The following is a 27,689-nucleotide window of genomic DNA, read 5'->3' as shown; positions in this document are numbered from 1 at the left end:
TTAGAAATAAAAAACATTTAATTAATTTGTCATGAAACCAAATCATAGTACACCTTTGTGATTTGTAACTGAAAAGAGTCCCTGTATAATGTTAGCTTGAATAAATATGTGATCTGGGTGGAGATCCAGCAGCGTGGTCCTCTCTGAATCTGAAAGAGTATGAAGTGAAAGACCACCTGGGGTCATGGTGTTTTTGCCGTCTTGCTTCCACCCATCAGATCTGCTCAGCTGTGTGCAGACAGACTGGTGGGGGGGCGGGGGGGGTTGGTTGGTCCTGCGACTGACCCATGACTTAACTGGCTGTCACAGAGAGTGAGAGGCTTGCCAGCAAGCAGCTGTGGCCTGTGGCCCTCGGTCCAAGTATCTGTCTGCATGTGAGGGACATAATAGTGTCACTGTTGGTGGTGCTAAAGAGCCCGTTTGTTGATGTTGAAGATCTTGACAGAGTGGTCGGCGCTGGCGCTGGCAAGCTGGACCCAGGAGCTCTCCTCCTCCTCTTCTTCCCTCTCTCCCTCACTCGCTCCGTCCTCCTCGTTCTCTCGCCCTGCTTGCCCGGCCCGGGGCCTCCAGCGGAGCCTCTTCACCGTCAGCGCATGGCTTTGTCTGGGAAAGTTTGTGAAATGAAGGAAAAACAGGAAAAGATCCAGACAAATACTACTACTAATACTACCTGCTGTACTTTAGTATAGCACCATTTCCAATGTCTCCGAAACAATTCCAAGATATGTAACACAATGTGAGCAACAAAAATTGGGTATAGAGCAGCCTTCTGATACTTAAAAACAACCAAAATACCTCTTTAATTTGCTTCCTGAGCGGTACAGATGATGACTCACTCTCACATGTTGGACACACAGAAATACACACGACCACCTGTCGATGCCTCACCCCCTAACTGCTGCCCAGCTCAAAGGAACGCAGCCAATTACATTTAGCATCGTGCTGCATTTTTTCTCCATAATACACTCAGCCATCAAACTGAAGCCACAGTTTTGTTACCGACACATTGTCATTTACATCTGCTGCCCATGACCATTGAAGGCCTTTCAAAGTTTCAACTTCAGAGGCAATGTGTGTGTGTGTGTGTGTGTGTGTGTGTGTGTGTGTGTGTGTGTGTGTGTGTGTGTGTGTGTGTGTGTGTGTGTGTGTGTGTGTGTGTGTGTGTGTGTGTGTGTGTGTGTGTGAGGATACGAGATGTCTGTTCCTCCACAGTGTTTCCAGTCGTTTCCTCCAGCAGACCCCAGGTCAGGGCTCCACCTGTACAGCAAGATCCTGCCGCTCTCCAGCCCCACAGCAAGCAGGAAGCTGAGGAAGAAACCAAAACACACAAAGTCAGCTTTATAAATTTAACAAATTATAACAATCACTTCAAAATTGTTGTTATTCCTTTTTTCAGAGGTTCAGCCAAACGTTTTACAAATGTTCTAAGGTGCTATGAAACAGACAACAATACAATTACAAGTTTGCCATATTAAAAAGATAAAGAAATATAATTGTTGTGTGTGTCGTGTATGTGTGTGTGTACCTGTTATCAGAGCAGAGTGTGGGGCAGAAAGCCACAGCAGTAGCAGAATCTCCCACATCCAAGATGGAGGAACAGGGTTTGATCTCAGGAGACAGAGGAGGGTCTCCAGAGTCCTCTGACCCGCACGGCCCCCACACTATCACCTGGACACACACACACACACACACACACACACACACACACACACACACACACACACACACACACACACACACACACACACACACACACACACACACACACACACACACACACACACACACACACACACACACACACACACACACACACACACACACACACACACACACACACACACACACACACACACACACACACACACACACACACACACACACACACACAAATCTTTTATGAGCATTTAAAATGTAATAGTTGCTCTATACAAAAAATGCAATCATTGCATCACCACTTCAATGTGCCGCCATATCATCATAAAAGCAAAGCCTGACCTTCTTGTCCCGACTGGATGTCACAAAGTATTTGCTGTCTGGGCTCCAGTCACATGACCAGATGATGCGGCTGTGTACGGCTGTGTCTTTCTCTGTGTGTGCATGTAGTGAGAACCGGGGCTCTGCATGGAAACAAACACAAACCAGTACAGGGATTAGAGAAAGAAGGAAGTCACAAAAAGCTTGAATCAGCCCCAACACAGCAGAGCTTTAATCACGCTTCTCCGACTCTTCCTCTTGATGACAGATGAGCGGGCAGTAAAAAGGTTGTGTCGTGATCATTGTAGCATGACATCAGCATGTCTGATCCCTACCAACTGTTGTGTAGCAACAAAGGCTCTCCCTGGCGACAAATAAACAACCAAATAAGACAGGGAACCTCGTTGCAGCCCTCCATTTCACTCACTTTTGGTTTACGACCTGCTGCTGTTTATTTCCCCGGCCTAAGTCATTTCAGACCCCAGATTAGTTTTCCCCAGGGAGCTTGTTTGTATGCTGGTGGCAGCCGCCTGTCTGCTTGTCTGCAGCAGTGCTCTCTCTCCACTCGCTCTCATACACACACACACACCGAGCCGCAAAACCACAGGGTCCCCACAAAGTCAGAGTTAACCACCGTGTCGTGTCTCTGTGCTCACAACACTCTCTGCAAAACGCTCCGTTTGTAGGTGTGGTGTTTGGGACACACAGGTGTTACAGCTCCTCTCATTATCACTCTCATCTGAGGACCGGGGGGGGGGGGGGGGGGGGGGGGTTGATGGGCTGTTCAGTGCGCAGAGATGAAGACCAGCGACCGACAAGGTAGGAGTAACAACAATACAAATATATCCCAGAAGATTAGAGAGCAGCACATTAAAAAGGAGACATATTCGATACAATGCGTCACAAAAAAAAAGGAGAGGGAGGAGAGGAAGGTAGCGGGGTCTACATAATTTAGACGTCTGGGTGTGTGACCCCCGAGGAAGAGGAAGGGACGTGGTCAGATGAAAAGAAGAGACACAGAAGAGGTGAGAATGGAGGCAGGCGGTTTGTTTGATCAGCTCTGACTTCATTTAACCTTCCCTGGTCTGGACTGTGAGCCTGTGGGTGACAATCATCTTGAGTGATTCAGCAGCCAACCCGAACAGACGTGCCCCCCCCCCCCCCTCCCTGTCTAACAAACAGCCTCCCTGCCTCTGAGCGGACCCCTGTAGAGGCAGACGGAGTTCAGGGCTGCCTCTCCTCTGCCTGCCTGCCCCCGTTAGGACCCTCCTGCCAAAAGAGCTGTGAGACGGTTAGCAGGGAGGTAATCCTCGGGGCTTAAATGTCCTGTTCTGCTCACCTTGGAAGCAGGATCGGGTTATCTGTCGGAGTCGAGGCGCAGAGATTCTCTCACATAAACAAACTCTCCAGGAACACGCTCTTGTTTACAACACTGGCCCTGCAGGAGGTGAACTGAACGTGGGGACGAACAGATCCCATTCTTTCTTCAGCGACTCAGGACATCAGAAGAACAAATCAGTGTTTGGGAGGTTTTTAACCGTAATCAGAACAGACAAAGAAACCGTGTCTTATTGATCAAACTGGACCTAATTGATCAAATCTCTAAGAATGACATTTAAGTGCTCGAATAAGAGAACTCCTACTTCGAGCAAAGTGTAAGAGTAACATTTAATTGTTGTTTTCAAGTGATCAAATGATTAAAGAAATGCAAGCTGAAAAAAAAGGGTTCTTTCATTTGTGACATTTCTAATAAACATCCAACTATAAAATATCCTAAGAATATTATACCATATTAGAAAATGTCCGAAACTGAAACAAAAAGAGAACCGAACTTTAGCAGATAAAACATTCTCAGGCTGGGAGAGTAGGTAGATCAAAGAAATCTGATTATAAAAGACATTTCATACATCATTTACATTGCGTGAAGTGAGTATGAGGTTGTTGTTGGTTCCAACATACAAAATGAGAAGAAGGTCCTTTTAAAAGTAAGAATCAAATACAAAGGGTAGGCTATAATAAAAGAGGTCTAGCTCCACAGTAGTATTTAAAGATTGGCTCTAGATCTATTTGTCTCTCTCATTGGTTTAATTTAATTGCTCAGTCCATGTGGACACTGACAGCAGTGACCTTCCAGAAACAGATCTGTACCGCTAGCCATTAATGTCACCACAACTGAGTTAAGTCTGAAAAAAGTCAAAGGTCAAGCAAACGGACAAAAAAAGTGACAACCTTTCAAAATGAGGCTACAGAAAACAAGCCACTACACCACCACTGTGATTGTATTTCTTCAAAAATACAGGTTGCTTAGATCTAGAAATGTATTCACAGCATCGACAGTGACTTTCTTCTTCTTGCTCCGACATGATAGGTTTGCAAACACAGATTTGATGAGCTCCTGCAAATGAGCTTTCTGTGGAGCCCTCTAGCAATGATGAGGTCCAAAAAGTTTACAGGAAGGCATCTGTTGTATTCTGTGTAGTTAGCGTCGCACATTACAAATATCTCTGCACATACTATCCAAGTATAACGTGCAATAAAGAGTTTACTGTAAGCGTGTCATGAAGGGAAGTTGCTGATGTTTTGGTTAATTTACATAAATATGAAGAGAAAATGTGTTTTTAATTATTAATCTTCCTTTTTTTGGACCGGTTTCAGTCAGCGCATCACTGGTTTGGCTCTTCTCAGGATTAATTAGGGGAGTCCTTCTAATCAGGCCAGCTTGATGTAGAATTTGGAACAAATCTGCTCAGTGGGTTTACCTTATTTTAATTAATTTGTTTTAGGCGTGCTGGTGTTGTTTGCCATTCAAGCTCCAATATTGTCTCTTTGTTTTGAGATTCACTCAAACACATTTTTAATTAAGCGAAATGTATTGGCCATGCTGAAATGCTACCTCATGCTTAGCTGCACTGCAACATAACAACCCCTCATGATAGATCCTCTTATTGTCCACAACTCCTTCCTGTTTCTCACCTGGACTCTCAGCTGTGGGCGGGTTCTGTCTCCATAAAGACCAGGTGCGATCACGGGAAACAGCCAATAGGAGTTGAGCATCCGGGGAGAAGGCCATCTGGGTGACGGTGAGGGTGTGGCAGGGCAGCGTCTGCAGCTGGCGCCATGTCGCCGTGCTCCACAGCAGAACGCCCGCATGCTCCGCTTTGGACGCCTGGAGAGAGGATTTAGATCATAAAAAACGCATTACTTTTAAAAAGCAGCTTGACTTTTGTTCGTTTTTGACTTTATCCTATCTTCTCTGTCTTTCTTCTTGCTTTTGACTTCCTCCTTTAAACAACTTCTATTTAAAAAAAATGTACAAAATGAGCTTGCATGCCTGTTGGGAAATAAACAAGGTGTAGGAGGTGGGTTGAGGAATGGAGGATTGCCACAGCAAGGAATATAAAGGAAATGTAATTCAGAGGTGGGAAAGGAATAAAGCAAAGAGGTGAAAAGGAAAGCGAGAAGGACAGATGGAAAGAGGAGGAATGCAGGAGGAGAAAGTGGATAACAGAGGAAGAAAGAGAGATATTGAATGCCACAAAAAAACATATCTGTGATGGCTAAATAGCTCTGTGTTTGTCTGCTTCAAGGTCAGGACATGTTGGTACCATCAATACCTGACTGAGAGCGGCCTAACCCCGCTCAGTGGTAGTGTGGATATGAGCATGCAGAGTCAATATGTCATGATGCCCCTCCTCTTTGATCTAAGGCCTGTTACTGAGTACGTGCTCTCTGGCCTCGCCTCGATCACACTGACCTTGCATGCAGATGCCACCAGCGCTCTGCTGCTGTCTGAGGCCAGGCAGAACATCTCAAATCCGTGGCCGTATCTGGAGGACAATCATAGAGACATTAATCACCAACAGGATGCAGGATAACAGCCGTTCTAAATATGTGAAGGACAGATGGGATGTGAAAGACAGGCGAATGAAGGGAGGACGAAAACAACAAAGACAGCGCAGCGAGTGTGACAGCAAATTAAGTTTCCTGTTATTCCAAAGCGTCACCCCGACAAGCGTCTAGGTTTGAGCCATCGCCGCTCGCTGACAGGTAAATAAGCAGACAGAGTGTGAAATTAAAACACTGATCTGCAATGACTGGTCCCTTCCTGCTGACAGAGATGAACAACGATGAAGCTGCGGGTAATCACCGGCAGCATCATTACTTTTAGCTTGCCGACTATCACCTGCTTGTTTCCAAATGTCAACAAAGGGAAATCACAGCCTGGAAGTTCCTCCCCATCTACGGAGCGTTGCAGCAATTTAGCCCCAACGCTGAGTGTATTATTTATGCCACAAAAATAATTCAGCCCCTTACTCATTTGAATGTTTCTATTAGGCACTAAATGATTCAGGGGGCTGAAGCCAAATGGAGGTAAAAGAAAAAGGCACAATGCCCACACCTCGAATAAACCCCCGCGCCATATGTTATGTTTAAAGCGAATTGACAGGGAAATAGATTTAGCCTCGGCCACAAATGGAGGCAATATATTCAGCCTAGAGAAGAGGCTCATGGGATGGCAGGAAGCTGGATTCTGATTGGCTGATACAAGGAAGGAGAGAACCAGGGCTTTGTGAACTCCATCATTTTCAGTGAGAATAAACCCTTTGGGCAAAACTAGATAAACACAATTTCATCTGGAAATTCTGCTTCATTAAGAGTGATATAAAAAACACCATGTTTTCTAGAAAAGGGAAGTATATATAAAGTAAATCTGTAGTCGAGGTTGTTTTACGTCTCAGGATATTGTTTGTTCCAGCAGGTTACCAAGCTGCTGCTAGCAGAGAGACATGTGGATACTCACAGTTTCTGGACCTCAGGCCACAGTGTGTTCTGGAGAAGATGATCCTCGGGTGGGGGCTCTATACACACACACACACACACACACACACACACACACACACACACACACACACACACACACACACACACACACACACACACACACACACACACACACACACACACACACACACACACACACACACACACACACACACACACACACACACACACACACACACACACACACACACACACACACACACACACACACACACACACACACACACACACACACACACTTAACTCAACTCCAAACCCTTACATAACTATCATTTGGCAGGCCCTGAAAACTGTGCCTTTTTAAAATTCAAATACAAGCAGTTTCCAATTTATAAAATGAGGATTACACCAAAGTAGCTATTATAATTTCCCTTTTCTAAATCCCTGTTCTATTAACCAAAAGTGCGACAGATAGGATCCTGAATGTGTGTATGTGACAGGCTTACAAATCAAAGAAGAAGAAAAAAGAGAAGACAAACGAGACAGAGTGAACTAAAGACTATGGAGCACCTAGAACACGATTAATAGCATGAAGACAATGTTCCCTCACATTTATACACAGACTCTTTTAGCGTTTAGCTAGCATGAAATCTTCAGCCCTGCGACGCCTTTTGCCAAAAAAGATTTAGAAACAGCAGCAGCTTTATCGGAGATCTTAACGGCTGTTGGCTTTGAGGTGGACCAAATCTAGCCGGTGCCAATCCTCTCTGCACACGTCTCTGTGCTGCATATAACCGAGAGCTACACTCGTTGTGTTTTTCTTGTTGGTCATCGCCTTCCCAAATTGCCTAATTATTAATCTGTCTCCTTGCCTGCGGAAGCCAATCAAACGAGGGGAAATGCATTGTTAACAACAGCCTCCGCACTTGGTTGCTCCCTTCATAGCCCGGGGTCATCGATACTTAAACTTTGCAATCACATAAGCCTGCTTTCTAATTAGCATTGCAGATTATGAGTGGCTTCAATCATACTGATGACAGCACTTGACACCCTCTAGCCCAGGGGTTTTAAAGCACTACGTTTTCTGTATTTGACAATCCATTTCCCATCTGCTACTTACATCCACTAGTTTATCCATCTTGCATTTGTTTCTTGTACTCTCCTTCCTCCATGTACCTCTGTGTCCTTGATACATATGAATTCAATGTTCTTCCCGTTCAAAATGATCTTATTTTAGGAGAAAATGGAGTTTCAAGCATCAGTTTGCGCGTACAACTTTAAAGCAGATGTGTGTCTCTGAAGTTGGCGTAAAGAAGTGGATACCTTTGCCGAATGATTTAAAGGGCTGTAAGAACATTTTAATGTTTAAGAAAATGTATAAGGAAAGCGTTATTAGACAGTATGAAGGTGACTTTTGATTGTGTTCTGGTTTTATGTTTCAGTATTTGTAAGCAACTGTGACTGAAAAAACATTGCTTTTATTTGACTTTTTTATGGTTCTTTGATTTTTTTTGACATTTTTTTTTAAGAAGGGGCAGTTTAAATAAGAAGTGTACATGTTTTGTTAAGTGTACATGTTCTGTTTTAAAATAACTGCCATGTGTTGAATAAACAAATAAATTACGTTTCATTTTAGGTTTTTTTTATATTCTTTTTTTTACTTCTACTCACGCTTACGGACACCTGCTGTAATACCATCGGCCTCCAGCAGACCTCAGGCATTGTGGGAGTATAGCATGGCGAGAGCCCCAATGACTAACTGTCCGTCTGGCCGCTCATAATTGTCTCTTATAAGAACATCTAGCGACAGGCTGGCTGGAAATCTTGTATTGTGAGCTGATTGAGGCTGCTGAGCGGAGAGCGATGCAGAATATGAATCAGGCTATCGGACTGTGGAGGAGACAGGGATGCATTTCGCCTCGAAAACTATTAATCAAGGATGTTTAAATTAAATGAGGGTTTGCTGCGAAATCTCAGAAATGACCTTGCTATGCTGGAAAAACACTTGTTTGAGAGTGTTGTTTTTGCAGTACCTGTCATGATGAGCGGGTTGAAGTAAGACTCAGACTGGTATTGATCAGATACACTGTTGAACTCCCCTTCGTTGCTTTTGTGGGCAAGGTCACCTGTAGAACAATATGACACATCTGTAAATAAGTTGTAACATTTATATATTACACTACATCATATGAGCTAAAAAAAAATACAAACAACATTTGATTGAAATAAGACCCAGAACTACCGTTTGGAGCTCAGATACAACTTTAGGATACAAAAAAAGGGGCAAAAGTAAGCAAGTTCTTACCCTGAAATACGGCCTTGTTGGACAGACCCAAGGCAGGTGTGCTGGCTCCTTCTGGAAGGTTGGCAGCGTCCTGACAAGATGAATGAACGGACAGAGAGACAAGCACATCAATAACCATGTAGGGGTGGGAGATCCACTCAGCACATTTTACAGTTGTTAATCAAATCAAATCAGGTTTTATTTATAAAGCACATTTTAAAACGATTTTTGGTCGAGACCAAAGTGCTGTACATGCAAATAATAAATAACACATTACTACATTCGCAAAGAACAGAAGACAATAAATAATCAAAGTGAAAAGAGAGAGAACTGATCTTTGGAGAGAGGGCAAACACAGTTCTTGACTATTTCTACGCGAGTGAAGATAACTTGAATATATAATGATGGTAATTTCATTCAACACTCACACTAGATGTCAACAGCTTCTCTTTTGACGTCCCAGAGATGTTAGCAAAGTTTTCCACAAAGTTTCGAGGTGCTTGAAACACTCGCAGGACCTTCTCATCGGCTCCCGACACAAACTGAAACCTTCCCACCATGGCCAGACACTGCATGTCGTATCCATGGATCTGCGGCCGGGAGATTTCATGCCATGTTGCCTGCAGGGTGAATAAGGCATGAGAATATATAGGAAAGTATAACAAATCTGGACACGGGGATCGCAACACGCTGCATGGGGTTGTGCCAGCATTTCATTTTATGCCTGATGTTGTGGAAACAGGATTTCTGGGCCCTAAATCCAGGCGTTTGCAACCAAGTTAAAAATGGAATTGATTATCCAGTAACAGTTCAAATGAAAACAATTATTTTCAGCTTATGTTGCAAACTAAACGCAATAGAGAGGATTTCCTAAACTGGATTCTTCCATAATGTAATAAAGATTGGAAACACCGTCATGTTTCTACATTTCATCTGGATACATTTAAGGGGAATTAAGAAGTGGGCGGATTCTGAGGAACTATTCATGCGATCAATCAATCCCCATGTCTAAAGCCTTGATTCCTTTTTTTTTAAATAAATCACTTCCAAGCTACTCGTATTATTAAGTCATAACCTACCAAAATTCAATCAGGGATAGGAGCCTAAACATATTTTAGCAAACTTCAGCAAGTAGAAAACATATTAGCATTAACATTAACCTTTCTGTTGGTCGCTTGTTAGCAGACCCTTCACACGATGGCAGAGCGAACAGGTACAGGCAGGGGACATGGGTTACTATTTAAAAAAATTGTAAATGTATTTAGGAACCTATCCATGTGATTTTAAGTGGGGGTGGACCTCAAATCCTCTAGGGGGGTCCGGGGGCATGCTCCCCCGTTAAGATTTGTTTTTAAAATTTTGAGAGCATTTTGAGGGGGAAATAAAGAGACTAGATCTATGGGAACACCTATATGAAACAGAACTGTATACATTTCAATAATCATAAAATCATGGCCATAACCAATAACATACCATATCAATATGAAACACTGAAACTTGTTTATTTATTTGTTTTTGGTTCATTTATAGTTGTGAGTGTGTCTGGGCTCCTGAACCAGCCTCTCCTGTCTCTCTCCTCTCCCCCTGCTCCTCTTTGAGGCAGCAGCAAAGACTAGTTTTAGCTCTCAACAAGTTTTAAAAGTGTATCTTACCTTTTTTCACCTAGTTAACTTTTTATTTATTTATGCATATTTTACTAATCACTACCCTCTCAAATGGAAATATGTGTTTACATAAATCAAAGGGCTTTGATTTATGATCTGTATGACAGTGGCCATGTCGGCAGGCCACATCATGTAGACAGCCAGTCACCCTGTGTGAGGCAGGCCACTTAACAGCTCAGGCCATCGGGAAACCCCCCGGTCCTCCCGATGGGCAGTCCGGGACTGGGTACAGGAGGCGTAGAGCGAGGGATCATTGTCCACAAGTTAATCAATCGCAGATGAAAAAAAAAAATTATTAAAAAATATATATATATACCTGGGCGACCGTTAATATACCTGGGCGGCCCGCCCAAGTATAGTCTATGTGTGGGAAACCCTGAGAGCAGCATACTAAGTAACTATTGCTCACAGAAGAGAGGAAAAAATAGAGAGGCCTGAATCCTTAGGTGGACATGTTGAGGCCAGGTGTGTGAAACCTGTCTTTATATCGTCTCATGGTGAATACAGAAATGTGGAATGGCTGTTCGTCAGAACTACAACTTCATTTTATAAAGAGGAAAATCACCAGTAGCAGTGTTTACTCCAATTGTTTTAATGTTTATTTTTTTTTATGAAAATGAACTGTGATGCGTGCGTTAGATTAACAATCCTTATAACCTTATAACACCTTATAAGGTGAAGTATAAAATAGTATTCATCCTGTGAGATTGAGCTGGGCTGTTTATACCAGAGTGAGACTCTCTTTAATATCTTTAGGTGCATTAGGACTGTGGGTAATGTTGCATCACGACACAGGACTGCCTTATGGTCCTTTTAGATGTATTTGCATCAATGTGATAAAATATTAGTACACTTACCATCTGGTTATTTAACTCAAAATCCTAATGTTGCGCTAAAACATTTAAAAATACTGTTTAATTCAGCTCTGTCTCTTTTTTCATTTACAGCATATGTGTACCTGTTTATCATCTTGTTTCCTCCATGGGGTGAAGAGTCTGGTGGTCTGGTCCGAGCCCACGCTGAGGATGAACTCCCCCTCAGGGTCCCAGCTCAGGTCCTGGACCGCATTAAAGTGGCCCGATATCACAACCCCAGGCCTCCATTGTCCCTGTCAGACAGCATTGCATTGGTCAGTTAACACATTCCAAATTATTTCTTTTGTCAATTTCCTTTAACATACGCATCATTTCCATCATTAGAATGACACTACGGGAGAGAGGGTGATAATAATGAATGTGTTTCTGACTGAAAAGACAATCTCTATTTGAAACTTTATTAACACCTTCAGGTATGTGCTGAACTTTAAACTGACATTTTGATCGGGCGTAATTGAAATGCAGTTATCTCTGAACCTTATGTTGTGAATATAAGGTCTCAGTGAAGCAATGCTCTAACAATGAATATTATATCAAACACATTATAATAACAAGGATAGTCTCAAATAACAGAAATACTGGCGTTATACATTTGAAAGGTTAAGAAGAGTAAAAGAGACATACCTCTTGATCTTGGTCTTTGCACCAGAGATGTAGCGCTCCATGAAAAGCATGAGCAGCGATCATGGAGCCATCTGGACTCATCTGGCAGCCGTAGAAACCCAGAGTGTTGCCACCAACCTCCCCAACACGCACCTGGTGTGAAAGAAACACATGGTGTAGGGATGATCATTACAGACCAGAGATTCAACTCGGATGTCTTTTTAGAAACACGTGTATGTGACATCAGGTGGGGGAGAAACATTTGCCTTCTGGTTCGGGTCACTGACTCGCCACAGATAAAGATAAAAGACATTGAGGTGCATGAACTGCCACATACGGAGAAAAAGCTGCGGAAATAATCAGGCTATTTCGGACATTTTTCTCCTTTCATCCTATATGAGATTCAGACACAGTATATAGCGTAGTTGTTCTGTCAAACACCTGGGTTTTGTGTAAATATAAAGGTTTAGATGTATAGAAAATAAGAGGAGTGAGGGGAAAGAGTCTCCCTACAAGACATATGAACTAGCAGCTCCCACAATGGAAGAAGAAGACTGAAATTAAGCTGACAAGTCAAATGACGCATAATGGGACTGATTAGAGCTCAATAAACTGTGTTGCTTTTTCTTAGAAAATACATTAGTCTAATACAGAATGAAAGCAATTTCAGAGCAGCATATCACACTGAACAAATAATGATGAAATATGGCGACGCCTGAAGGATTTACATAAATTGGATTTGGGCGAGAGCTTGTGACCCCTGCGTCACGCTCGTAGGACAGATCACACAGACAGTGAAGGGTCCGCGGACACGGAGCACCCCATGGGCTGAGCTGCCACTGAAAAACAATCCATATTACAAACTCATAATCACTGCCTCCGAAAGATGCTAGACATAATAATCACTTCTAAAGGATTCTGACCGACTGTCTAGACTCAGTTCTGTAATGAATCTTTGTGGATTCAAATCATTAGCTGGGGCATGAAGCGCGTTTTGGTTTAAGTGCAGTTAGCAATTACACTGACAAAAAGAAAAAGCACTTTTTAAAAAACGGTGGAGGTCACTGTAACTCACTTTAAGTTCCTTAAAAGTGTGTTTTTCCAAAACAGGGCGCAAAAAGGAAAAGAACAAAAAGGCATTACACTGAAGAGGCACTTACAACTAGAAATGAAAAACATTGAGCCATAATGCCAAAATAAAAAGCTTCAAATGAGTTCTACAAATAAAAAAAGGTAATTTTATTCTGTATAAACTCAAGCTTTCATTCACATGTATTTCTTTACTGAACAGAAATCACATACTGAAATGAGGAAAGCAATATTAATACCTCATCGCGTTGCTTGCTTAACCCGCACGATTCAATGCAGGATTATGGCACTATACAAAAATAACTTGAAACAATGTGGAAATGAATCCACAGTCATTCTTGTATAGGCAACGGAGAGATGTTCTAACCATTAGCCGTCAATATTTTCAACTGCAAGTGGCTTGTGTGGGACGAAATGAGCTTCATCCCTGAAAGATAAAAGGACACGAGAGGAAGTCTAGACGTGTGCATTGTACGCTGAGACATTTATGTTCACATAACTTTATTCCTGTCTAGTTGCTATCGTGAGTTTATTCTATCACCCTTAACCAGTCGAAGAAAAACGATGTTCCCAAGGACTTTAAGAGAATTCTATTGACCTGGCCAACTTCTCACGGAGGAATTCAAACAATTAAAAGCTTTATCGGGCCCTGAGGCCTTGGAGGTAAACGGGGCCCAGAGGGGAGATCTATCCAAATCGATAGCAGCAGAAACAACCCCAGAGAGCGCTCCACTGCTCCCTCAGCACCACTGGAGTCTGTATCCAGATACGGTTACATTATATCTTCTCCATCTTTAATTAGCTTGTGCCTTAAATGATATGGACATTGGCTGTGAGGACATTTGAGAAGTGCTAAATTCACACTTGAATGATTCAAATCTGTACAGCTTAGCGTGTTATCTTTGCAGCCGTCATCGCAGGAGCAACCCACGAGAACACATGTGCATCAATGACATGTTAAACAAACAGGATGGATGATACACACACAAACATATCTTGGCTATGTCTACTGTATGTGGCAGCAAAGTGGAGTCCTCCATCATCCGGCCTTCTTAGGGAGCTTGCATTGGTCATCAATGACCTTCAAAATAACGCTTGTCTGCAGGCTCAAACACAGCGGAACTAATGGCAGCGATAAAGACACGCCTTCACATTGAATGGCATGATCCTGCAGCCTTTCAGAGAGAGAAGCAGGCAGGTAGAAACATAGACGGTGAGATTGAGAGAGAACGAGATGCAACATTAAGCAGATTGATTTTAAAATTCTGCACACAAGAGTCTGCCGTTAAATCATTCAAAAACTCACAGAGGCAAAAAGCCGTCATCTGTCTTGTTTACGACAGGGGGAACAATATGGATGCACTATGTGTCTTATCGCTGGCCAGCGGAGGTATGGGGGAGGAAAAGAACAAGGACAGACAAAGAAGGCAAGGCGTATATTATATTTGAAGGAGAGAAACAGGGAGATGGCTGCAGAATGAACTTAACTGGGAAAATCCGTACAGACAGGTTTTCAAACTTGACACTGAGAGGTATTCTCCTTCACTTAAATGTCTCCTGATGAGATGTAGAACATAATTAAAGACAGCAAATAAGAATTAAATTAAACTGTTTATATCAGATTATCCTCACATTTGAATGCAGGAAGCATCAAATGTCTTGTGTTTGGCTCGATATACATCTTACTATAGCCTGGTTCCAGACCACTAGAGCAGCCTTTCCCAAACTCAGGGTCGCGACCGGACCCGTTTTGATTGGGTCGCCAGTTAAATGCATTGCTACACACACACAGCGTCAGAGCTGATGGCTGCGTTGCAAATACAATTTTTTTTATAATTTTTGTATTTTATTTTTTATTTTGAAAATGAAATTATGCAATATAGCATTGTATATTGAATGATTTAATTTTCTAAATACAAATAAACTAAAAATAAAAGATTGTATTTGTATCAGCTCTGACGCGTCCCCCGCGAAAGGTTTCGCGCTGTCTGTTTATTGTCTGTTGATTAATCCCGATCGTACATGATGGCAGAAAGACGATACAAAGAGGAGTTTTTAAACGTTGGCTTCACAAAAGCTGTTAGAAATGGAGAGGAAGGGCCTCAGTGTGTTTTATGTGGAGAGGTGCTCAGTAACGAAAGCTTGAAAATGAATAAATTAGACCGGCATCTCCAAACAAAACATCCTCTGCATCGGGACAAATCGAAGGATTTTTTCATCTGCAAAGAGTCTTTCAAGAAGCAGTGTTTTGACGGCGGAAAAGTAAGTCACTCATTTTAATCATTTGTTTTGTGTTTTTGTGAGTTTGTCAGGATCTGTTGTGAAATTGTTTCGTTAATGCAAAGTTGGATGAAATGCAGACTGAGCCCCGGAGCGGACCGCCAGCTGCGCGCTCTCGCGTGTCCTCTACTCGCTCCCGCGAGTCCACTACATTCTGCAGCGGCACAGAGCGGTGTTTCAACTTTTACTAGCCTGAAATGTTTTTAAAACGGCCGGGAGAAAAACAGAGAAACAATAACCACAGGAAGATTAGAGGAAAAGTGACAGGCAGTATGAGAAGGAAAGCGAGAGAAAGTATCAGCCGCATGGACGTGACTGCTGCAGTGTGATGCACATAGGAATACATATGGGGGTTATTCCCTATCTTTATTCAAGAGCGTGGTCTTTAAATTTGAGAACATACTTTATTGATTTCACGTTCAGAATATGTATTTCTTTCCCTCAAACCCTGTCCTCACACTCAAATAGTGCCTGCTTGCGCTTAGATTTGCTCTGCTTCTGCTCAAACTGTAGGCTTGCACTCAGATATATTTCTGCTTACAGGTTTCCTGTGATCCAGCTTAAAACCTTCTCCTTGCACTCAGGCTGTTTCTGTGCGCTCGTGAAATGTCTGCTCTCAGATTTCTTCTGTGCGCGCTTGGATCTTTTGTGCAACAACCCTGTCAAAATCCCTCTGTGGGGATTCCCCACAGTATTGAGTATGTAGTCGCTTTGGATAAAAGCTTCTAACAAGTAACATGTAATGTAATGTGCTATAAATGCGGTTGCCAGGTCCACATTGGGTATATAGCGTACGCCGGCTGGTATTAAAAATCACCCAATAACCCAGCATTGTTAATGATAATATCTTCTCTGTTATTTTCAGGCATTCAAAGGGAACAGAGGGGCACTGAGGGCATCCTATCAAGTCAGCCTCCACAACAACAAAAAAAGTTAATCAGTTGCCGAGTGTTGGAGTTTCTTTGTCTCTCAGAGTGTTTTAAAACAAGTCTGTTCATTTAAAAGTGTTTAAAAAATGTGTGTACATAGTTTTTGATCTAGTGACAAACTTAATGTTGCACTTCTGATAATTTAAATTTGGTTTCACCTGTGATGTACTGTATACACTTGACTGCACTTCAGTTAGTATTTTGTCCCTTTCCGTTTACAACATGTTTGTTCTTTGTTCATTTAAAATAGTTTAAAATGGTGTGTACATAGTTTTTGAGCTAGCGACAAACTTAATATTGCACTTTTGATAATTGTATAATTGAAATTTGATTTATACTGTATATACTTGACTGCACGTCCCATGTTTCGTCTTTCTGCTTTGATCCTTATTTTTTCTGGGCAAGCTCAAAGGGAAGGTTGTTATGGTGAGAAACCTAATTGCTGCGATGCACTTTTATAATTAAGTAAATATTTTAATTTACATTTTAAATTCATGGTGTGTTGCATTCTTTGTTTATAACTGTAGATATTATGGAAAATCATGATATTTTTTGAGCTTGGGTCCCTTAGGACCACAACATTTCTGTTTTGGGTCTCATGCTGAAAAAGTTTGGGAACCCCTGCACGAGAGTGATGTCCACTTCTCTAATTGTTTTCAGCAATTACTGAATGTAACAGTGTCTACAACACTAATGAGAGCCGTCAGAATGAACTAAATCATTACTGGCTGCTAAAGTAAAAACAATGCTCTAAAAGACGGATGTGCAGTCAAGTTATAATTCTCTGTGTTTTTGACTATGTAAGTATTTCATTCATAGTTAAAGTCCATCAATAACAGAAGGTTGGATGGATTTTCTTTCCTCTATTTTAGCGAAACATTAAATCTATCCTATATCTAATTTTCTAAGGGTTACCATCAAAAAGCAACCCTCTTGAAATCTTTGCTGACCTCATGGTGTAGATGCTCTCCTGGAGCAAGTGATTTCCTTGTTGGGTGTGGTTACAGATCCAACAAAGCAAACTTCTGACCACACCAACTTCCCAATGGGTTTTGGTCAGAAGTTTGCTTTATTGAGCGATTAATTGGAACTGTACAACACACACACACACACACACACACACACACACACACACACACACACACACACACACACACACACACACACACACACACACACACACACACACACACACACACACACACACACACACACACACACACACACACACACACACACACACACACACACACACACACACACACACACAACACACACACACACACACACACACACACACACACGTCCCTGCAGGCCCTGTAGCGGCCCGCTGCGGTCAGTCTGAGATGTTAATTACCAGTGTGTCTCGTTAGTGAGATGTGCTTTACGCAGTGGTGGGCCCCGGCCACCCCACTGCTATCCCTGCTCTCCATTAAATCTCACCAATTACTCTAATCAGTGTGAGGAAGTGGGGTACTACTTTGTTTAAAAAAAAACGGCTAATTAGGACACACATGGCCGGTCAGTAGCACTGTGGAATCTGCTATGCCAATAACGTTGACGTCCCGTACAAAAGCCTTTGTGAGGCCTTTTCAAGCTTCAGAGGTCAGGCTTTGCAAGCAGGCAACCTGATTGTTCAAGTAAGAAAAAAAATCAGGTGTGAGGAACAGAAAAAGAGGAGCACTGTCACTTTCAACAAAAAGGTTATTTCAGGTAGGGGTTACTTTATTTTTTCTTGGCTTAAAGAAGAAAGGCCTGAGCAGTGGATGGAGATTGGGCACAGCAGACATGATTTCAAATTCCCACTGCTGGTTTCCATTCCACTGACCACCTTTGTCTAGATATACTAAGAAGAAGACTGAGAGGACTATGAGACACTGGCTTCAGGCTCTAATCATCGTCCCTTTGTTGAGAGGAGAATCAAGACCTTTCTGGTTGCTTTTTTCTTTGGTCTTTGTTATTCGTCACTATGGATGCAAATGATGAGATCAAAGGCACCAAAATGTAACAGATCGAGTGTGGAAAATCACTTTAGAGTGTGATCACACACAAGGTGCCTGCCATAGTGAAGTGAGCCAATTTCAGTGCAATGGGAAGGATGTATGTATTTCATTTGGAGCCTGTGTGCACAATGAGATACATTCTGCATGCGTGAAAATATGTGACAATTTTGCAAGCCGGTTCATGTTTCTGCCTCTCTGACAGGTATGTTCAAAGGTATTCTAGGTAATCCTGACTCACCTGAGAACTTGTCGTAGTCAAAAAAAACAAACCACTGTGGGACAGATGGGAAAAAAGGTTTTTCTTCACCATCCACACTTGTGTTAAATTTAGCCACATTCCGGCACAACAGCAGCTGTGTGCAGCTCAGAGAGACGAGGTGGAGGGGAGCGAGAGGAAGGCAGGAGAGGGAGAGAATGTGAGAGAGGGAGACGAGACAGGAGGAGAGAAGGGAAGGCAAGGGGTGGAAAAAAAAAAAGAAGTGAAATGAGTGACGTTGGAATGGGGAGTCAACGTTAAAAACAGATCATGGGGTGAAAAATAATATGGAAAAAGGGGTTGCACGCAGGGGCTATGGTGTGTCTTCCATTGGACACATGTTGGGGAATGGGCCGTAAAAGAGGGGTCCGTGTGAGTGAGTGATGGAGGGGAAGATGAGGGAGGACAACCTGGGCTTGTCTAAACTCACAGTGGTGCGTCAGGCTCAACGCTTCTTCATCACTGTCTATCACTTCTATTCCTGACACCTCAATGCCAGGGAGAGTGGAGACCGACGCAGGGGCCCTGACAGCAGGAGAGAGATACTGCAGGGGGCTCAAACGCTTGGATCATGTCAAGAGCTGCTGAAAGGAAAACTAGCAGGAAAGGGATTGGTGTGTAGGTCTGTGTGCAAACCATGTGTTCCCTGCAGAGAGTGATTGATAGCATGTATGTGTGTGTGAAGGCGCTCAAGACAACACTCACCTGCTCCACCCAGACTCCAGACCCCTCCTCAGGGGCCCAGATGATCATGGTTTTGTCCATGGAGGCAGAGAGCAGACTGAGAGGCTGTTGCAGCTCTCCACTGCAGGGGAGACAAATAGACACTTATAGGAGCAGCTTGCAGTTAATGATGGTCTCCAGACAACAGTCAATTATTAGGCTAGTGGTGTAGGAGCCAATGAACGCACCTGGTATAAAAGGCAGTAAACAATGTTTGTGGATTGGGATTCAGCCGGAAGGCCAAACAGATTTGAGCACACACCCCTGAGCACACACACACGCTGAGGTAAAGTATGGCTGCCTATTGTGGTGTCAATTTTGTATGGTGATGGACAACACTACGAGAAAAACAATGGACTCTGTGTTGAACTGCAAACTTTGTACCAGACATTTATTGACCTGACAAGTAAAGTGTGTGTCAATTTTGTAAAGAAAGCGGATCTTCAGTGGCTTAAAGCGTCGGCTTAGCCTCTTTGAGTGGCTTTTGATATTCTCTGACATATTTTTAAGGTTGTACAGAAATCCTCATCATGGTTTGTGTCTCTATATGTATAAAGTCGGTAGCATGTTAAGGATGTCTGCCTGCTCTGATGCAACAAATCAAGTGCTTCCTAACAGGTCAAAATGTACCATTCAAAAGCAAAGTTGCTTCTGTTTACTGGTATTCCAAACACATTGGGGGCTGCATGCAAGAGATGAATTTTATGTAGAGATCAATTTGTATAAGGATGCATGGTATCATATTTTAACAATTATAATCTATGCTTAATGATGATAGCATTTTATTTTTTAAGATGGAAAACAAATGTAATGTCAATAATAGGCAAATTATTGCGACTGGATATGCCCTCATAATTAAGTCATTTCCCTTACTTGCGTATCTGGGATGTATACAGAAGCTGTCTGAAGTGATCTTATGTAATAAGCTTTTAAGCAAGCAGAGTTTAAAGAGAATATTTAGCACATCCATTAGGCTTTTCCCTTGAGAGCTAATTAAGCAAACACCTTTTTTGTCTTTTTTTCTTTGAAATTGTCACCGTCTTGTGCTGCTTGTTGTAAACAACAGCAGTGCAGGACAGAGGGAGAGAAACAACATCTCCCCGTGTAGCACGCAAGAAAATCCATTTACTTTCACAGGCTGGTGAAACCAAATAAGTGAGTGAAATGTTTAGAGGTAAGTACCATATGGCCAACTCTGAGACTTTGATTTAATTTGACACAAACACCAAGAGATTTCTGCAGGAACCTACTGCTAATTATCTGAAACTTCGTAAGTATTGACTGATCCCTTCCCTGGTTGTTCATCAAGGTACCTTTGTAGACAGGAGGCTGCCAGTGGACTCCATAGACCCAGTTCTCATGTCCAGCCAGGACTGTCTCAAGAGTCACAGCAAACACCGAGGAAGACACATCTGGAGCGGGAACAGAGGACAGATCATGGTATTGGTTTTAAACAATGAACAGGAGAGAAGCTTTTTTGTGGCCAACTACATAAAACATTCCATGAAATATAAAATAAGTAATTGTTACACACAAACTTGTTATTTATGGAAGTCGGTAACCACCGTGTGCAATTATATCATCAACAAATGAGCCTACTCATTTGGTTAATTAGCTCCATTTTTATAAATCAAGCCTGTGTGGCCCGCTCACCTTTCTCCCTCACTTCAAAAACGTCCTCTTTCATTTTGATGATGGTGTGATCGTCCTCTGTGTGGGCGTCTGTCCCAGACTTGGCACACAGCCTCCACACTCTGATGAGGCAGTCCTGGGAACAGCTGGCTAATAGCAGCTCTCCACCTGAACGAGACAAAGAGAGAACATGAAAACCTTGTTCCACTGAAAGACATTTTCTATCAGCTCTTAAAATACCCTTCCCTATAGCACTGAATGTATCCTGATGCCTTTGAAATACTTAAACCCCTGTGTTTTATCAAGTATTCATCTTTAAAAATGGTTTATATATAGGACAAAATGACAAAGAGTATTAAGTAGGAAGAATATACTACAGGATTAAGAAAATAAATAAAGAGATGTCAAAGAAAAACATTAGTCTTATTTCAATATCACTTTAATTTGTTCCACTTATTTGGTGCTAAAAAACGAAGTGTTTCAAGGGATAATAACTCCTGTGAGTGTGTGTGGTGAGAAAGATTTTTTTTGATTTTTTTTTTATAAAATGATAAATAATGAAGTGATGTTGCAACATTTAGAACTGAGCCTAACTACCAACTTTCCTGACTCTGGCTCCAACTTTAGTTTTACGGTCTGTAGTGAGCATTAAAGCCTGACCTAGCACATCGATAGAGGCTCCTGTTGTCTTCAATTGTTTTTTAGATCTGTTATCGAGGCATTTTAGAAGAACGCTGCTGACAGTGACATGGCCAGCGTGACAGCAGGAGTACCAGACAAATATAAACAGACAGCTGGTAAACAAAGCACAAGCCACTATCTCTGAGTGCTCCCGTCTGTCACATTATGCGCTTCAGGTTTAGTCCAATGGCCACTGGCCCAGTTCTGCCTCCGCCAAGATAAACAGACATATTATAAATTCCTCCGTTGCCACCACCTAATGCCTTCTAAATTTCTAAATGCTGGGAGAGCTAGGAGTAAGGCCATAGTTGTTTGTCGATCACTTAGTAATGATATTGATGATACATTTTGGTACTGGGCTGAAATTCTGCCAAAACAGACTGCATTAGTCATTTTCTCCAGCCTGTCTGAGTAGTTTTTTATACTTTTGACCATATAAAAAGGACCCATTGCCAACAAATCGAGTTGAAACTTTCACTTAAACTTTAGAGTTTTTCTTTTTTCATTCGATTTTCAAAAAAACTTTATCCGCGCCATGATAAAGCTCCCAACTGTAGCCTTTTGAAGAAGCAATGCAACATTTTCACCCCACCCTAAATTACAACAAATAGCCTCAAATGTTGTAAAATTAGATTGAAACCATGTGTAGCCGTATGTGTGTCAGTGTGAGATTAGATGCTTGATTGAGCATCATAATCAAAATTAGTAACACAGTACTGTTGCCAGGCGCGTTGAAGGCGGCAACATGATTAGGGCTGCAACTAACAAATATTTTCATCTTTAATAAACTGTGTAGCAAAAGTAAAACATTACTAAATACAATAAAGCTGCTTTTATACCAGAGCCTATTTTATTCTAGTACTCAGATTGATGGAAAGAGAATTGTGATTTAGAAAGAATGGATAAAGATAGAAACAGAAAAACAAGAAATAGCACCATGCTCTGAATGCCAGTGTTTAACAGCTATGGTAAACTGCACCACTACTGCTGCAATGTGCCATCTGCCAAGCCCTTCAAAAACAGAATGATTTATGTAACTACTATCACAGTGGAGAGCGAGTTTTGTCATTCCTATGGGGATATTTCATATCAACAAACTTCTCTCTGTCTCTTTGCCCGCTCGCAGCTTGGCAGCGTGGAGTGGGTCACAGACTGTGAGTGGGAAGGAGACACTGGTGGAGAGGCCTGGTTAAGGAGATGGAATAGCTTTTACACAGTCAGAACAGAGCCGTAATGAAGAGCCCTTGAAGAGGGTTACAGAATTAGCAGCGCTTGGATTGGATCCATGCATTGCATTGTGCTACCACAATACTGTGAATAGCAAACTAGTTGGTGATGCGGGCCTAAAAAAAAGTTTAAAGGCTGTGTCTAGTTTTTCTAAATGCTCCATTAAGCCAAAGAGGATATATGTGTCTAGTTGTTTTTCTTAAAGAAGGTCGAAATGCACTTGTCTGTCTTTCTCTTGAAATTAGTGGAAGGCTCTTACTGGAAAGCTCCTCCCACCTTTCAGCTTTTAACCAATCATGTGTTATCTCACTCTTCTAAAAGGCCAGTTTTATTCCTTTGCAAGCTTGCTTAAGATAAATCAAATATTATAGAGACCCGTGAGCACAAGCTTTTAAGAAAATGTGATTTGGCTCTAAGAGAATTTAAACAATATGAATATTTTCTGTTCTGAATTTATTTTAAACCAGACTTTCTGGTTAACAGAAAGGTTTTCAAATCACAGACACTTGCCTACAGTACATATTGTATGTTTATCTGACTTTAAATTGAGTCAGAAGTATGTGGCGCTCACCTAGAGATGCCCAGGTCACTCCACGAACCCAGTCTTCGTGTCCTTGCAGAGACATGGATTTCTGGAGCTGTTGTAGGGCAATTCAAAAAGGTCAAATGTTGCTCACATACTCAAGTAATTACAAATAAACATGTCAGGGAAAAAATAAATGCAATGTCGCTTAAACAGAGTATCTGTCTGAGCTCACCTCTCCATTAGACACCACATACAGATCCACCTGGGAGTTATCACCCCCACAGGCCAGTATGGGAACTGTAAAAAAAAAAAAGAAAGGCAGGTTTCACACAGTCAAGTTACACACACACACACACACACACACACACACACACACACACACACACACACACACACACACACACACACACACACACACACACACACACACACACACACACACACACACACACACACACACACACACACACACACACACACACACACACACACACACACACACACACACACACACACACACACACACACAGTAAGAGAAGGGGGAAGCACAACCTCTAACAGATGTAAAACACGTGAAACAGAAAGGCAGAATAATATGAGACACTTCAAACACAGGCAGAATTTAGAAAATGACATTTGGTTACAGGCGCTAAAGCAGTAGTGCAAATTAAGATGGATGGCATGAGAGGAAAAATGTCTGTGTAAGTGTGTGTGTGTGTTTGAAGCAAAACAGAAAGGATGTCTATGCAGGAACAGCTTAGGCTTACCTCTGCTGCCTGGCAACAGTGCCAGAGAGACATCCATCATAAAACTGTTGCCGAACGATAAGGTGTGGAGGCACTCAGCTGAGGAACATACAAGCACATGAATTAAACTTTGTGATGCCCTCCGAGTAAAACTGCTACGCAATTAAGAGAAGGGTTCTTATACATCACGTTCAAGGACTTTCCAGGCCAAATTCCCTCACATTCAAGGACACAAAACAAGTTGATCACTGTTTAAACCCTGATCGTTTTTATAACTACAACAGGCTTTAGAGAAGCTATTAAATTCTACTTCAATTACTCATGCACCTTTTTGTCGCACTTTCTAAAGAAAAAACAGCATAACATAGCCTTTTCACAGAAATTATTTTACAGATATTTATATAAATAAGTCCGGATATATTTTAGAACTATATGGCAATTCTTTGCTATATTGCATGTGGAAATTCTCCTTTCACGGTTTCTGGAATGTTTAAAAGAAGCATGTTTTTCTGCCTATCCTAATCTGTAGAGGCCGAGGGTCTTTCAAGCTGTCACAATCCAACTTAACATGGACCGTCTTTTCCTCTGGGAATACACCCCAAGGTTACGCCTGGTTTGCATAAACACACGCTTAATGTGCATGACTGTCAAGCAGCATCAGTGTTCATCCGCACTGGCGGGGGGGGGACAGAAACTTTTATAAAGAGAAGCTGTAATGGTTGACAGCTTAGAAAAAAGGGAGATATGGAGGACAGCTGGGAATACCACTAATAATTCGTGTGAGAACATATTACAATAATACAATGGTTGGACTCAGTCAACTTACATTTTTACGGAAATAAACAAATTGGAATGAGAGATTTAATATCTGTCCAAAGGCAATTTCTTTCACTGACATTTGTTTCAGCTGTTTTGACCTTATCTATGTGAATGCATGTCAAATATAAACAAAGTGTCATTGATTTGATGCACACTAAACAATTCTGCAGCCCTGCAGAGAAGAGGCCAGCTATCATGTTGTTTGATTAACTTAAATGTATTGGATTTTCCATTCTGTTTGTCAACGGAGGATGTTTGTTTGCTAAAGTCGTTTTGATTTTGTCTTGTGTTTAACTGTTTTTGTTCTGTGTCTTTTAACTGTACTGATCAGGAGTAGCGCTCCTAATTTAATTGTAGTCCTCCCAATGACAATAAATATTCCTATTATTTTACAGTTGACATTGCTTTATATTGAAAAGGGTCACAAAATTATGAAAAGGGTCACAAAATGATGAAAAGGACCCAAATTAAAGTGGACCTATTATCCTATATTGGAAAAATATATTGTAGGGCCATACCTATACAAAACATGTCTGTGAAGTTTTTTGCTTAAAATACCAAACAGTTCACCCATAGTAGCCATGCCTCATACTGCTCAAACCCCTGTTTTGAAGCCCTGTTAGAGAAACGCGGATTTTGGCTTGAAAAAAAAAAAAATAACGAGGAGGCAGAGCTAATGCCTGATCAGAATTCTAAGATAAAGTTAAATTCTGCTGTGATAAAACGCCATCCTGTTCTAAACCACATCAAAGATTATTTCTGAAACAGTATGGAGCTCAAATGCTTTTTCTCTTGCAGGTTTATCACAAGGTGAGTTCTTTTTTTTATTTCCTGCTTTTTAAAAACACATGCGCTTTACAGTACGGGTTAACTCTGAGTGTTAGCGAGGCTTGCTAATGTAAACAAAGACGAGATTACGCCCAAAACACGTCAGGCATTGTTTCTGATAGCAATTTTCTGTGGGTACACTGCCGATTTGACGTCAGATCGGCAGCAAATCTGTATCCGCTCGTTGTACACCCGTTTTTAAAAGATTTGGGAACAGAGGAAAAGAGAGAGGATTTTATTATCTGACGCTGCGTGAGTTCCCCGACGCACCGGGGACACATATTTATATATAAAAGACATCACAAAGTGCATTTTGCATGATAGGTCCCCTTTAAGTATTAATACTACTTTAAAACACTATTCTTCCGAACAATTTCCAACCTTATTATGGTAAGTGTTGTACCACGACATCTCCACAGGCTGAAACCAAAAAGTTGTAGCCAGATTATTTTGTGTTTCTTACCTTCTTTGGCTCCATCACAGAGCCACAGTCTGACAGTGGAGTCGGATGCTGAGGAGGCCACCAGGATCTTTGAATCCTCCAGATAGATGGCGTCCACAGCACACACTGCACCCGTGTGGCCCTTACACTCCACAGACTGGATGAACTGGAGACAACAGAGCACATATTAGAAGATAAAAAAAGAAGGAAAAACAATGTCTGATGAAACAGATGGTTTACCTTCCCATTTTGAACCTCCCAGACAATGAGCCGATTATCTGAGCCTCCAGAGACAAGATGACTCTCTGGAGCTGTCCAAATGATAAAAACACAGCATATTAAAGATACATTATATTTGTAAAAGTGCCTTTTGTGCACCTTCGGACTGGGACAGTTTTTCAATGTTATGTGCTATGCCACTTAGTTACAATTAAGGTAAATCATAAATAATCTTATTTTGACAAAATGTTCCACTATGAAAGATTATGTTTTACATTTAAATAAGAAACAGGGCCGTTTTAAAGTTAATTATATACACTGAGGAGTTCCATCTTTTCATATTCATAAAAAAAACCTTGTATTAAGGTGTACTACGACATGTATTATCTGTAATATCATTAAGTTGATTTGATTAACTATTTGTTAAATACATTATATTTAGAAAATAAATAATGTTCTACCTCTAACATATTCCCATGTTCCTTGTTTTCTGTTCCTGTCCTGTATTAGGTGTATTTTGCAGGGACATTTTTATGAGCTATAACAGGCTGCATTTGTTTCAGAACAAATTGTGGGTATCGACATAATTTAGAACAAAATGTATACTTTAGGGCTCATAAGTGACAGGCCGTCAAATTAGCTTTTTAAAAGAAAAACTGTTATAAAGAGCTAAAGACAAAACCAGATCCTGTCAGGTCCATCAGTGACAGCAGGACACTCACCACAGTCCTCTCTGTGAATCCACTGCACTGTGTTCACTCTCCCTGTGTGTCCATTCAGCACAGCCACCACTCTTCTCTCCTACAGTAACAAAACAAATCGTTTATTTATTAAGGCAACAAAAAACACTTTTATTTACAACAACAGGATGCTCGGTTATCTTTAGCAGTGTCCACTAACATCCACAGCTAACATGACAGAAGAAATTAGACGGATTGTACTACCTGTGGGTCGTAGAGAGCTACCGAGGTACATGTCCCAAAAGCAATAGTCCCTCCACGACCCCAAGAAACAACATTTGGAGTCCTGTTTGCACAACAAGCTATGTGGCATGTTTCAATTACGGGCGCCGCCATCTTGAAAGTGTAGTTGTGGTGTCGCTGA

At 41.7% G+C, this 27,689-nt stretch overlaps 1 protein-coding gene across 1 annotated transcript; it reads right to left on the bottom strand.

Annotated features, from left to right (window-relative positions):
* Positions 1–27,689, bottom strand: elp2 (elongator acetyltransferase complex subunit 2). Its single transcript, XM_079654210.1, has 22 exons — positions 27,530–27,689; positions 27,308–27,386; positions 26,607–26,677; positions 26,388–26,532; positions 24,299–24,376; positions 23,764–23,828; positions 23,577–23,643; positions 21,119–21,265; positions 20,779–20,877; positions 19,448–19,548; positions 12,207–12,338; positions 11,666–11,815; positions 9,472–9,663; positions 9,065–9,134; positions 8,793–8,885; positions 6,779–6,836; positions 5,732–5,804; positions 4,951–5,143; positions 1,999–2,120; positions 1,526–1,668; positions 1,192–1,305; positions 1–603 (listed from the first exon to the last, which is right to left on the bottom strand). The coding sequence occupies exons 1-22, from the start codon at positions 27,659–27,661 to the stop codon at positions 408–410; spliced, it is 2,520 nt and encodes an 839-aa protein (XP_079510336.1). The 5' UTR covers positions 27,662–27,689; the 3' UTR covers positions 1–407.

Source organism: Notothenia rossii, assembly GCF_949606895.1.
Source record: "Notothenia rossii genome assembly, chromosome: 10".
Classification (NCBI taxonomy): Eukaryota; Metazoa; Chordata; class Actinopteri; order Perciformes; family Nototheniidae; genus Notothenia; species Notothenia rossii.
The sequence above is the reverse complement of the archived record's forward strand: the minus strand, read 5'-3'. Positions and strand labels throughout refer to the sequence as shown.

What these genes read in the sequence shown, in the direction of transcription:
- elp2 (XM_079654210.1), bottom strand. Translation starts at nt 27,661, where the DNA reads ATGGCGGCGCCCGTAATTGAAACATGCCACATAGCTTGTTGTGCAAAC. An exon ending in GGGAGGTTCAAAATGGGAAG is followed by an intron (nt 26,533 to 26,606) that starts GTAAACCATCTG and finishes TGTTGTCTCCAG; the next exon opens with TTCATCCAGTCTGTGGAGTG. An exon ending in TGGCCTGAGGTCCAGAAACT is followed by an intron (nt 5,805 to 6,778) that starts GTGAGTATCCAC and finishes ATTGTCCTCCAG; the next exon opens with ATACGGCCACGGATTTGAGA.